The sequence below is a fragment of the Lepisosteus oculatus genome, chromosome 7 (assembly GCF_040954835.1).
Source record: "Lepisosteus oculatus isolate fLepOcu1 chromosome 7, fLepOcu1.hap2, whole genome shotgun sequence".
NCBI classification, from domain to species: Eukaryota; Metazoa; Chordata; class Actinopteri; order Semionotiformes; family Lepisosteidae; genus Lepisosteus; species Lepisosteus oculatus.
Genome location: NC_090702.1, coordinates 5,776,457 through 5,788,738, shown reverse-complemented (window position 1 = coordinate 5,788,738; position 12,282 = coordinate 5,776,457). Strand labels below are relative to the sequence as shown.

The 12,282-nt window shown below is 37.4% G+C and overlaps 1 protein-coding gene across 3 annotated transcripts; it reads right to left on the bottom strand.

Moving 5' to 3' along the window:
* Positions 1-335: 335 nt before the first annotated feature.
* On the bottom strand, positions 336-9,345 carry LOC107078084 (protein mono-ADP-ribosyltransferase PARP12-like). Of its 3 annotated transcripts, none has more exons than XM_015353278.2 (4): positions 9,006-9,345; positions 5,472-5,607; positions 3,140-3,377; positions 336-924 (listed from the first exon to the last, which is right to left on the bottom strand). In XM_015353278.2, the coding sequence occupies exons 1-4, from the start codon at positions 9,299-9,301 to the stop codon at positions 884-886; spliced, it is 711 nt and encodes a 236-aa protein (XP_015208764.2). In that variant the 5' UTR covers positions 9,302-9,345; the 3' UTR covers positions 336-883. The 3 variants fall into 3 exon arrangements, with proteins under 3 accessions (XP_015208764.2, XP_015208765.2, XP_069048064.1); XM_015353279.2 differs by having other exon boundaries at positions 3,271-3,377; XM_069191963.1 differs by lacking the exon at positions 3,140-3,377.
* Between the last annotated feature and the right edge of the window lie 2,937 nt (positions 9,346-12,282).

The window sequence follows — 12,282 nt, the reverse complement described above, 5'->3', positions numbered from 1 at the left end:
CAATCAGGAGGCCAAAGAGACATTGCTTTCCCAAGAAGGTTTTCATCAGCATTTATTAAAAACACAGCTTGGTAGCTCAGTTAATCTGAAAGGTCTTTTTTTTTCAACAGGAGCTTGATAATAGGGTTAAAGACGTGTGAAAATAGCCTCAACTGTCCAGAAAGCCATTGTCCCTTTTCATATCCTGTAAAAGCACTTACTTAAATATATGTAGGGATAAGGATAAAGGTACCCTCATCTCTTCTAGGAGCAAAGCTTGTGGTTTGTGAAGGAGTTGGTGTAGAATTACAGCTGAGCCAATGGAAGACTGAAGGAGTCAATGAGTCAGGCAAGTATTTACTTCACACAGCAAAAGTATTTATTCCGCTTTTATTTCCTCCCAATAAATATGATTGATATTTACTTTATTCATTTCTATGTGGTACTGCTATATGACACAAATCTAAATATGATTGATATGATAATTAATTCATTATCACAATAGCAATGGAATGAGTTAGGAATGAATTAGGCAATGAAGGATGTTGTCTGGTTGAGAAGACACTAGTAATAATGAATCACTATATGCAGGAAATCACATGAATACCAACTCCCCAATTATTTTAATAGGTTTGTCTAAATCAAAGTCATATAAAAAGCATTCAAGTCTATGTAAAGAAAAGAATAATCAGACATACCAGCATGTCCTAGGCCCTAATCACCATAGAAATATAATAGAAATATACAGTATGTTGGCTACAATAATATGTATACTTTAAGGACAACTGTCAAAATGTGTTTATGGAAACTGCATGCATACACCCACAGTACAGAACAATTCTCAAATAAGAAAATATAAGAGGAAAAGTTGTTCAAAGGTCATCATTCATCAGCTCAAAGGTCATCAATCATTGAATACTCCAGCACTGACTGGCTCCTCGGCTTCTGTGACACAGCAAAAGATACAAACAGTCTGTAATTAAGTCTCAGTATAACAATGAGCACGTTTACTTTAGGCAACATCACATATCTCTTTGCACCTGAGTGATTGTGGAGTAACAACCTCTTTTGCTAGTTTTCCGTGCCTCTTTTCAGTCATTTCTTTGTAATTTTGTTGTGGACGTCATGTGTTCCTAGAAGGATTGCTTGTTTCACTTTTAATTGCTGTTCTGACCTCGCATGATAAATGTTTAACCCAATTCTGGGTTCCTCATCCCTAGACTTTTCTTCTTCTTTTAGTTCCAGCATAGCTCTCTACTGTATGAGGGAGCATTGAACAGCACTGGTTTGCTTTACACTCTTAATTGGAAGGCTAAGAGTGACTCTTCACTACAGTATAATGCTGTGAATTGAAGTCTCTGCTGCAGGTACTGATGTTTTAGCCTTCAGCAAGATAACTTTACCTCAGTTGCCCCACTCCATCTAATAAATATTAGCTGTATCAATAAGTACCTGCACTGCTAGGGGTAACCTTGAGCCGGACTAGTGTTCCGTCATATGAGGAGTCGCCTGCTCCTGACCTGATTAGATTCTAGGCCTGAGTATCACACTGACCTCTCAATACCTTAAATGGAACAGTTTGACCAAAATGTGCCTAAAAAAATGTATATACAGTATACAGTATATATTATTTCAACTCCTAATAAATAAACCCCTTTTATTAAATTTTAATATACCAAAATAAATTTTTGTCTCTTTGGATTGCATCTTTAACTAGCCTAGGAAAAAGGCAAATTGAGCAATTTATTGGTTTAATTCGAGGTTCAATCAAGGAACCAAGAGCTCAGCTGAATCAAAAACCAGAAAACAATGAAGTTTTAGGTAAATATTTCCATCATCCAATTTATCTTCTTTACAAAACAAAGTGTCAATTTCTTTCACGACAGCTGCTGTAAGTATACATATTAAGCCACCTGTGCATGCTAAGCAGAAAATCATCAATTACTTAGACATTTTTGCATCAAATGTTGTGATCAATTTAAAACTTTGTGTTTAAGTGACATTTACACATTTGTACCTTTTCAATGTTATACTATGTGTTGTAATGAAGAAAAAATATCACTGTCTGTAATATCACTTCCTGTAATAGTGCTCTGTAATAATGTTGCCTTGTAACCATAGAACTATCTTTTCATAGCATTAATCATGTATAGTAAACTGATACATCTGTTCTTTTTCTTTTCCCATTTAAAACCGTTTTTGTGCAACATATGCCAGGGACCTGTGCAATACATTTATATTTATAGTCATATTGTGCAATACGACTTTTTTGTGTACCGTTCAGGTTTGTTCTTTGTGTGTTCTGGACTGTGAGTAACTCTTCTTAGTGCACTTCTCACTGTACTGATTGTATTGTATGTACTGTATTATTATTATTGTATCCTTTCGTTACACTGTGTCTGTGTTGTCTGTGTTAAGCTGCTGTTGCACTTCAATTTCCCTCACGGGATCAATAAAGTATGTATCATCATCATCATCGATCGCTGTTCTTTAAATGTTGTTGAAACCATGCACCACAATACTAGAATGTAATATTTAAATCTGAAATCTTACACTTTCATACCATCCACAACACAGCATCCCCAGTATGAAAAATCCTCCAGACTGAAGATCTCATTTATATACAGTATATAGTTCAAGTAGGTAGCTGTGTCAGGAAGAGGTAATGAGTTTATTCCATGCTGAAAAGAAAAGAAGAGAAACACAACGTTTCGGCTGTGGGGCCACACCTGAAGCCAAACGCTGTATTTCCTTTCTTTTCTTTTCAGCATGGAATAAACCCGTTACCTGTTCATATACAGTATATATACTGTATATGTTCAGTCTTTCCTTGGGAAGAAACCAAATAACATAACACTTTGTTCAGAGACAGCGACAACTTAGAGTGAACAAAGTCTTATCTGAGGAAGATAATGGATGTTTGAATTGCCTTTATAGTCAACAGGAAAACAATGATTTAAAAATTACACTACCATTGTCCCCAGTGTGTTAATGAAGCTCTGTGATAAATGCATTTGTGGTAAAACACTGTAAGTCTTCAAGCCTATTAATATGCTTGTTTTGCCTTTATTATTATTTCTGTAGTTGCCCCTAAGTCATATACAGTAGTGAATATTTAATGACTTTCTCTGCCGATGTGCAATATATCAGTGGACCTCACCTTTAATTCTGTGTTTGTTCTTATAAATGTAAGGCAGGTCACCAATTTTGTCCTCAGTGACTCCCCAGCCTTTCAGAGTTAAACAGGTATTCTGGTCAAAGCTGTGGGACTTCCAGCAATGAGCACCAAACCTGCAGTTCCCTTGTAAGTAGTACCGACAGACATGGAGTTTGCAGCAGTTTTTTTTGTAGTCACATGATCCATATTCTTCATTGCCCTGATTGTAATGACGACAGACCTGCAGCACAATACAAAATGTACTTACTGCTCAAATAAGTTATCTAAGAATTTTTAGAATTACGTAGTGACAGTGACTTCAACAACAAAGTTAAGAACACATACAGAAGCTTAGATGTTGATATTTTGGTCTTCTAAACAGGTGACGTGGCAGATAGCTGATTTTTTTGAGAACATGAAAGTATTTGTCCAGAATTCTTTCTTCAGTAAGAGTCCTAGTAGTAAGAGGATATTGAAAGTAATGTTGAACTGCATACTGTATTGCTGAATTGACAGTACAGGTATGTATTGCTAGCAAACTAGTATAAAAGACACAAATCCTATTGAAGAAAAAAGAGGGACAGAGCATAATGAAGATCTGATCACCTATCCTGCCATTTTCAGTAACCAGTTCATCATCAGAGGGCTATGGTGAGCAAAATGAAACACATTTCTGAATGGGATGCCACTCTATTGCAAGACACCCAGAAATGCATTCAGACAGGTATATTCACACATACAGTACCTAAGTGGGGTGGAGGGTGAGAGAATTTAGAGACAACCATTAACTTACATAGTATGTCTTTGGACTGTGAAGTGAACACACAAACTATGCATAGACTCGCTTTTGAACCATGGAGCTGTGTAGCATCTGTTTTTTTTTCCCTAAAAGCAATTCTATTAATATTATTTTGCAATGTGCTCGTGGCATCCTCTGGCACATACAACTGTGTATTTTCTTCATGTTATATTGCCATGTCTTCAAAGAGTAATGTACAAACTACTAGGTAACTTGTTATTTTGCATTAGCAATGTTTTAAAAAACTTGCTACAGCATCATGTCATTTTCTTATCACTATGGATGTGCACTGTTACTACAACATTGAGTAGTGATTTTTCTGTGTGGCAGCATAAATTTCTTTTCCACAATGTGAAATAAGATGAGATAAGATTACTTTATTGGCCATATACAATTTCTTGTATTAGCAATTCATCTTTTCGCATACCCCAGCTTACTCTCCATGAGACACACAGACAGGGAGAAAAGCTTGGGGTCAGAGCACAGGGTCAGCCATTTATACAGCACCCCTGGAGCAGTTGGGGTTAAGGGCCTTGCTCAGGGGCCCAACAGAGTAGGATTCCTCTGTCAGCCACGGGATAGAACCAGCAACCTTCCGGCCACAGGTGCAGATCCTTAGCCACAGAGCCACCACACCATCCAGATTTTATACATTATTATGTATATAAAAACATACATGCATTATTTTTTATTATTAAAGTATAAATTACAGGTGGCACAGTGGTGCAGTGGTTAGTACTGTCATCCCACAGTGCTGGGACCCTGGGTTTACTTCCTGAGGTGCGAACTATGTGGAGCTTGTGCTGTATGTTCTCCCTGTGTTTGCGTAGGTTTCCTCTCATAGTCCAAAGACATACTGGCAGCTTATTTGGCCTTGGTGTGAGTGTCTGTGTCTGTGTGTGCCATGTAATGGACTGGCATCTGTCCAAGGTGTATCCTGCTTTGCTCTTATTACTCGCCAGAACAGGCTCTGGTTCCAAAGTGACACTGTACTGGATAAAGTAATTAAAAAGTACCCATTTCTGTTGGTTTTGGTAGAATTAGAGTACAAATAAGAGTATTAAATTTCACCGTGACAGAGAATAAAAGGTAAGCTATAAAAGGTCTAGCAAGGAAAACACTGTTGGACCAAGGACTGTACTCATAAAACAGAGACCAAAATCTACTAGAAGATTATAAAATTAAACCAGTAACATCTCTGAAGTACGCTGTGAGTGAAGGAATCACAGTCATGCAGGGTTAGTATCACAAATTATTGGTCACCCCACTATTGTATTGTTTCCTGAGCAAATTTAACTGCATGATTGAAAATATTTAATGCTGAAAGTCATTGTTTCAATTGGAGTTTATTTGTGACACATTTTTGTTATCCTTCCCAGATTTCCTTTGATACAGACACAAGTCAAATGAAATAAAATACTTAGAAGGTCATCAAGGGCTGGTATCTACAAACTGGCAGTCTCCAGAAGGTTTTAATATGCCTAGATTGAGAGAGAAACACTTTGTAGCCCATATTTTCAGTCCAGAGCCTCTCACCTCAGGCAGAAGGTAGGAGTCGTTCTGCAGCAGGAGTTGAAACAGCTCAGCTTCGTCCAGGTCTTGCAGAAAATGGGCTCTCAGAACAGCTCCATTGTGGTCCGAATGGATATCGTGTGAGTTTCTGCATTTGCCACTGCATAGATATTTAAAAGACTTATTTCTTGATATACAGTATCATTTCTTAATACTGTAAGTGGTCCCCCAGCTACAAAGAACTGAGAAAGAGCTGACTCTAAAGTATGGATTTTCCTAATTGACTGTCTTTTCCTCCAGCATTTTAAATCTTGTAATTCTCCTAATTTTGTTTTGGATAAGTAGAAAAGCAAATAATACCACTAAACCAGGCATTTTGTTCCGCTAGATCTCTTATTTATTGTGTCTTTATTTAGGTCATTTTTAGAAATGAGGGAACTACATACTGTAGGTCCACACAAAGTGAACAAAAAATATATAAAAATGTTTTTTCAAGACAACGTAGGAAATGTTTTTAGATATGGTTAAACAAAGGAAAGACAAGTTTAAAAGTCTGATGAAAGCTTTGGCATTATTTCCAGGCAGATGTAACACTTGTGGGAATCGCATTCAGAGAGTTAGAGATGAAGTTGTACAGAGAGATCTGTGTTTAGGGATTATGCTAGATTTGGTTAAGCTCTGCACATGCTGAGTGACTGACACTGTGGTATGGAATGTTTGCAGAGAGGGTATGTGACATTTCAGACTACAGTATAAGGTGAAGCAGAATAAAATGCATTATGTACTGTACTAAGTGTGGTAAGCTTATGTTGATCCTAAATATATGTTCAAGAGCATCTCTCTCCTGAACCCATTTAAGGAAACTTAGAAAGATGTTCTGAAGTATTCAGTAAAAACTACTTGTGAGAAAAGTGTCCTAAGCAAGACTTACAGTATGTTACCTCTAACTGTTGTTAAAAACTGGTCAACACTTAGATTTTCTGTCAAATTAATTACTGGAATGCCCTCTCTCAAATTGATTACTGTAATGTCCTACTTGCTAGGGTATCTCAATCTATATTGAACAAACTACTGTATGTTCAGAATTCGCCAGTCAGAATCCTGGCCAGGTCTAGTGCAAGTGATCACATTACTCCTGTCCTGGTGTCCTTGCATTGGCTACCTATCAGGTATCGTGTCGACTTCCTTATGTTAGCCCATAAGGCTCTACAAGGCTCTACAGACTCAAAACCTTCTTTTATAGATGGGCATTTATTTAACTGGTACTGTGTCTGTACTACACACCTTCACCTTCACCTTCTTTCTGTAAAGAGTGTTGAGAATCCACTTTTAGTGTCGCTATCTAAAATAAACATTACTTTTATTATTATAAACTTATTATATAAACTATTATTAATATATTGTTGTTGTTGTTGTTGTTCTTATTATTATCAGGCGCTTTTTATAAGAAATAAACAGAAATTCAGAGAGATGTTCTGTGGCTTCTGGTATCCCCAAAAGCGTCAGTGTTTCTTCTACAATGGGGGTTAAGATTCTGAAATTTATTAAGTTTAAAACACGAAAGTGATTCAGAAAATTCTATCCGAGTTGCCAGGAATACTAGTAGTCCAAATGACCAATTGTTGCATGAAGAAAGGTTTCTGATATACAGATATATGATTTGTAGTGTGCTCTAGTCATAGTGCCAATTTAATGTCTGAGTGGCAGAGGACAGAGTTTTGGGTCTAGTTGGATCCCCAAAGAAAATCGTCTGAGACAATAGTATCCAATTATTAAAGTGCAATTGAGGGAAAAAAAGAGGAATTTATGTGTCCATGAATTATGGTGTCATGCTTGTAAACCCCTCCTCTTAAGGTCGCTCCAGCCCTTCCTAGTTTTGTATTTATCTCCTGCACCTGACTCCGGTTCCTGCCCCCCATCCTATAAAAGCCAGGCGTTCCTGCCAATCTGGGCTCAGCTTTGGAAGATGGAGGTATGGAAGCCCATCTATCCGCGAGTCCAGGAGCGACTCGGTGGCTTCAGCTTCACAACGGCTTCCTGACCATCTGAGTCTGGGATCGGGAGCGTCTGGTTCCGTTACCCCCTTTTATTCCCCCGACCCTCCGCCAGATCCCGATCCGGCTTTTAACTCTGTTTGTCTGTGTCAGGATGGATCTCCCGGTTTTGGACATTGGAACATTCTCGGATTTGCCTCGGACTCCTTTGGACATGTTTGGCTCGGACACACCCCTTTGAACACCAGTGCACCTTGGACACACCCCCTGTTTTCCTTACAGCCCCTTTGCATGCTTTTTTCCCCGTTTTTTTTCCTCACTCCTCCCCGGATTGTGCTGTCTGCATAGGGTCCTGAAAGAACGCTTCGTGACACATGGCATGAATCATTCTCAAAATTAGGGTTTCATTTCAAACCCCACTTATTCTTATTTTCAGTTGGTACTGTTGTTGACTTTTAAATTGAAAATCAGTGTTCCTGTAAATATCTTTTAACTACTCTATCATACTGTAGATAAGATAGTTTCCAGTAAGTTTAGGCTGAGCTAAAAATTCCACATCTAGAGGCAAGGATAACTACAATTGTGAGTTTGTGAACTGATGTTTTCAGGTGACGCCTTTTGTATTTGAGAAAATAGACTTGATGGAAATTTTGGTTGCTTTGATTTGATTGAAATGTTTTTGTTTGCGTGTTTCATTTAGAAACCAGGAAATAGTTGATTTACAGTAGTCATATGCAGTAACACGATATGCAGGTCAGACATTAAGATCACCTTCCAAGATTTACTAACAAGTTAAGGGAAATCCCCTTGCCTGTTCACATTCTCATGTTTTATACTGTTTTTTCAAACTTAATTACTGTAAGTGTAGTAAGTGTAGTCTTACATAGCAGCTCATTAACACCAAACAGCTTAAGAGATTGAATTCCAAAATAATAATAAAAACACACAAACATTTAAATACACACAGTACATATGCTTAATGTAATGATGTAACACTGTAGAATGAATAATAAACAGCTTTTAAAGAAGCCAATGGAGGTTAATAATGACAGTGGCTAAATGAAAGATTCCTTTTACATGTAGTGTAAGCCCCACAGAGTGTACGCTACACGTAAACATTTCTGTACAAATGAATAACAGAAAAATAAAAAATGTCTTGGAAGTATGAAAGTTTTGAAATAATTTTCTAAAACATATTTTTGTAGTTCTTTAAAATTGTAAACCACATTAAAACATATTTATGCATTGATAAATACATAATTTAATATTTCAATATCTGTTTCTTTACATGGAAAGCAGATTCAACCATTTCCAGGTACTGTAAGTGTAGTTTAAACCCCTTTCTTTACAGGTTCAGTGGCTAATTTATTAACATTATTTGTTACAGTGAAGGGTCTCCTTCACACACAAAACTATTTCATAGGGAAAAGCTTACTTGTCAATAGACAAGACACATTAAACTTTTTTTCTAATATACACTGTATAAATCATTTCTTTATGAAACAGCGATGCTAATGTATACAGTATCATACAATTAACAGAGTGTACTCTACAATTGACTTACCTTGCAATAAAGCAGTGGCCACAAACAAAATATTTGCACAGGTGCAGATCATCACATTTTTCACAGTCGGGGTATCTCGTACACAGTCGCAAACTTGATTTTGCAATTATTGTGCTGTCAGGGCTCAGATTGTTTCCTCGGATCGTTCCTTCCCTGCCTTTAATTATGACAAATTTACTGCTGTTCTTCAGGATCTCGATGAGCTGCTCCTCTGACAGTGGCATCATCTGCTTTAGCTCCCTGTACAGCAGACAGCCTCGGTTTCTGCAAAGAAATTTTGTAACATCAACTGCCATTCCATCTGAGCGCGGTTTCCTTGTTGCATCGCCCTGTTCCGACATCATCAGAAACTGAAGTGAAACAAAAAGCCAGTGTTGCTCTCCATAGAGCTCCCTCACATGTGACCAAAAGTGGAAGAGATCATTCCTCGTAATTAGTACAAATATCCCAAGGTGTATTTCCATGAGTTAATAAAGTGGTTTCCTAATTCTCCTATAGGCTGAACAGGTGGTTTTGCAGTTGCATCTTGATCTTTTCAACGGTTCCTTTTTCACTCCAATATAAAATTAGTGGAGATGTTAAGACTGAGCCTGATTCTCTCCATGTTTCCATACGACTTTATTTATTTTTCTTTGGAAAGACCAACTTTTTTTCACAACAAGGGACAGGGATATGAGGAATTATTCAGCTGTGTTGTAAAATGCAATTGTCTTCACAATCTATTTCCAAAACCATTTATCTGAGATAACATCACCATGTTAGGCTGATGTTAGGTCTAGACCACAGTAATGCACTGATGTTACTGTATAAATATATGAAAAAAATCTTTTAATGCATCTACATTCCCACTTCACCATCACCTCCGTTCAAAATTTCTTTTGTTGGTCTGACTTCTGAATTCATTTTCAAATGAACAAGTTGAGGTTCTCAGGTGTATTCCTGTTGGGGAATCATCCACACCATGAGATTTTTTTTTGAAAATCTAAACAGTATGTACTGTACTTGCTGCCATCAACTATAATTGTACAGCACAGCTGAACATAATAATGGATTTGTGGTACTGTATAATATAAATTAACAAAATATCTTTGGGATTTTGCTTTGGAATGTAGCCGTGCAGCATTTTGTTTGACTCTGTGTGCAGTTTCAATATGAATCAGTTTTGCTTTTGTTTTCATGGATTAAAAGATAGGTTCAAATTTGCATTACCCACATTGTAACCACATAATGTAACCACAAGCTGGGGTGCACTAAATTCAATCCGGATTGTTGAAATATAATCGTTCTGCCCTTTGAGTTACCATCCATCCACCCATTTTCTAACCACTTCTTCCGATCCGGGGTCGCGGAGGAGGCAAAGCTTATCCCAGCAAGCAGCAGGTGCAAGGCATGATACACTCTGGAAGGGAAGCCAGTCCATCGAAGGGCAGACACACATCAGGGCCAATCTTCCCAGAAGCTAATTAGTCTACCAGTATGTTTTTGGGTTGTTTAAACTCAGCACCTGAAATAAACCCATCTGTACCCAGGTAGAACATACAAAACTCCAAGTAGTATACTAGGTTTAGAATTGTTGGATCTAAATTAGCAGTTCAGCTTTAGAACAGCTGAACTCAGTTCTGCGAGAGGAACAAACTTACTTTCTTGACCCAATCAATGTAAACTTTACTAACAGCGACTAAGATACAGCATTATTTTTCCATTGTAGGCGATCCCAGCTTCACGGCCTGTTGGAACTTTCAAACAAATTAGTTTGAAGATGTATGAAGATGTTACCAAGTAGATGTTAACAGATGTTACCACAGTTAAAAAAAAATTGTCTTGACTTTGTCATTATATGAGGTTTTTCACACAGACCAAATAAAGTTGTTCAGAGGAAAGAAAAACAAATTCCTGGTTCAATAGACAGTGCATTACCTACATACTGGACCAGCTACCCCTATTTATCCAGTATCAACAAGTAACAACATACAAAACATAGTGACAGTGACAGTGACAAATGACAGTGACAGTGACTGCTACCCCTATTTTTGCTGTTACTGCTACTACCATTCTTTCCTGATCTTTCAACACCAGTTCAGACACTTTTGCACTTTTGCATCCTATTCTCACAGCTGAACACCATTTCCCCAGAAATTAAACTCTCTTGTGTCATGTACCGTATGTCTATGGCAGATTGCCATAATTAGTATTGAAAGAACTGTGGGATGAAATGTGAAGAACATTTGAGATGTGTTGCTGCGTGCGTGCATTGTTTAGAAAAATAAATGTAAGCTGACTTTTGCACTCACCTCTGTTTCACGTATCTGTTTCGAAAACATGCCAGGAACAATGCACTGTACTTTTTATTAATTTGAATATTGCATCTACATAGTCAACAAGAGCCGGTCCCATTTCCCATAAACCACACCCACGTGGAAATTGTAATGTTAATCAGACCCATCTAGACATAAGCAAATGATGTGTTTTCAAATAGATACAGCTGCTGGGAACCTTCAGAAAACAGCCGGATGAAATATGCTTATCGCATCAAACAATTTGCAATCAAACAAGCAATAATGACCTTCCCTTTCTTTCTTTTTTACTTCTTCATTATATTCTATCTTATAACAATCCCCCTCAAGTGAAACCGTTGAAGAGACAAGGGAGACACCTGGGAAGTGAGATAATAATATCATTTTTGTATTTTTGCAAACTATGCAGTCTAGTGGCTTGAACTCGGCTTTGCACCCAAATATATAAATGTGCTGCCTGTCCTTGGTCAGTAGGATAAGAGGGCATGTATGAGGTAAGCTGGCTGTGTGCCCAGAACATATGAAAGGAACTAACTTTTGTCTAGTCTGCAACTTAGATATGATTAATAACCATATAGGGATGTGTTGTTGTCTTATCATTCGTTCAGAATATGTCGTAGTAACTAGTTTGTTTCGCGGTATTAAAAAAACATCTTTCGTTACTTGTTTTCGAGTTTGGTGGTTGCAAGCCGTTCTTCCATATGCATATGAAATAAAGAGATTTCTACTACACAGACACCTGGATTTTATCATTTGTATGACACAAAACCATCAAAGAATTGTGATAGAAAAGAATCATGAAGACTGATCGGTTCCAGAAGTTCCACTATTTTACAAGAGTTTTTAAATCAATTTTAATAAGACCACAACAAAATACAAAGCTAAAGAAATGGGCACAGAGGAGGCTAAATAAGACTTTTGGAAGTTTTTTTTCCTTTCGAAGAGGGAAAGCAACTGACTCCACTGTCATGGTGTGCATAATA

Bases quoted from the DNA above. Each gene is read 5' to 3' on its own strand.
- LOC107078084 (XM_015353278.2), bottom strand. From the start codon at position 9,301: ATGGCAGTTGATGTTACAAAATTTCTTTGCAGAAACCGAGGCTGTCTG. The intron at 5,608-9,005 runs GTAAGTCAATTG...ATATCTATGCAG, and splicing joins GGCCACTGCTTTATTGCAAG to TGGCAAATGCAGAAACTCAC. The intron at 3,378-5,471 runs GTGAGAGGCTCT...ATTGTGCTGCAG, and splicing joins ACTCCTACCTTCTGCCTGAG to GTCTGTCGTCATTACAATCA.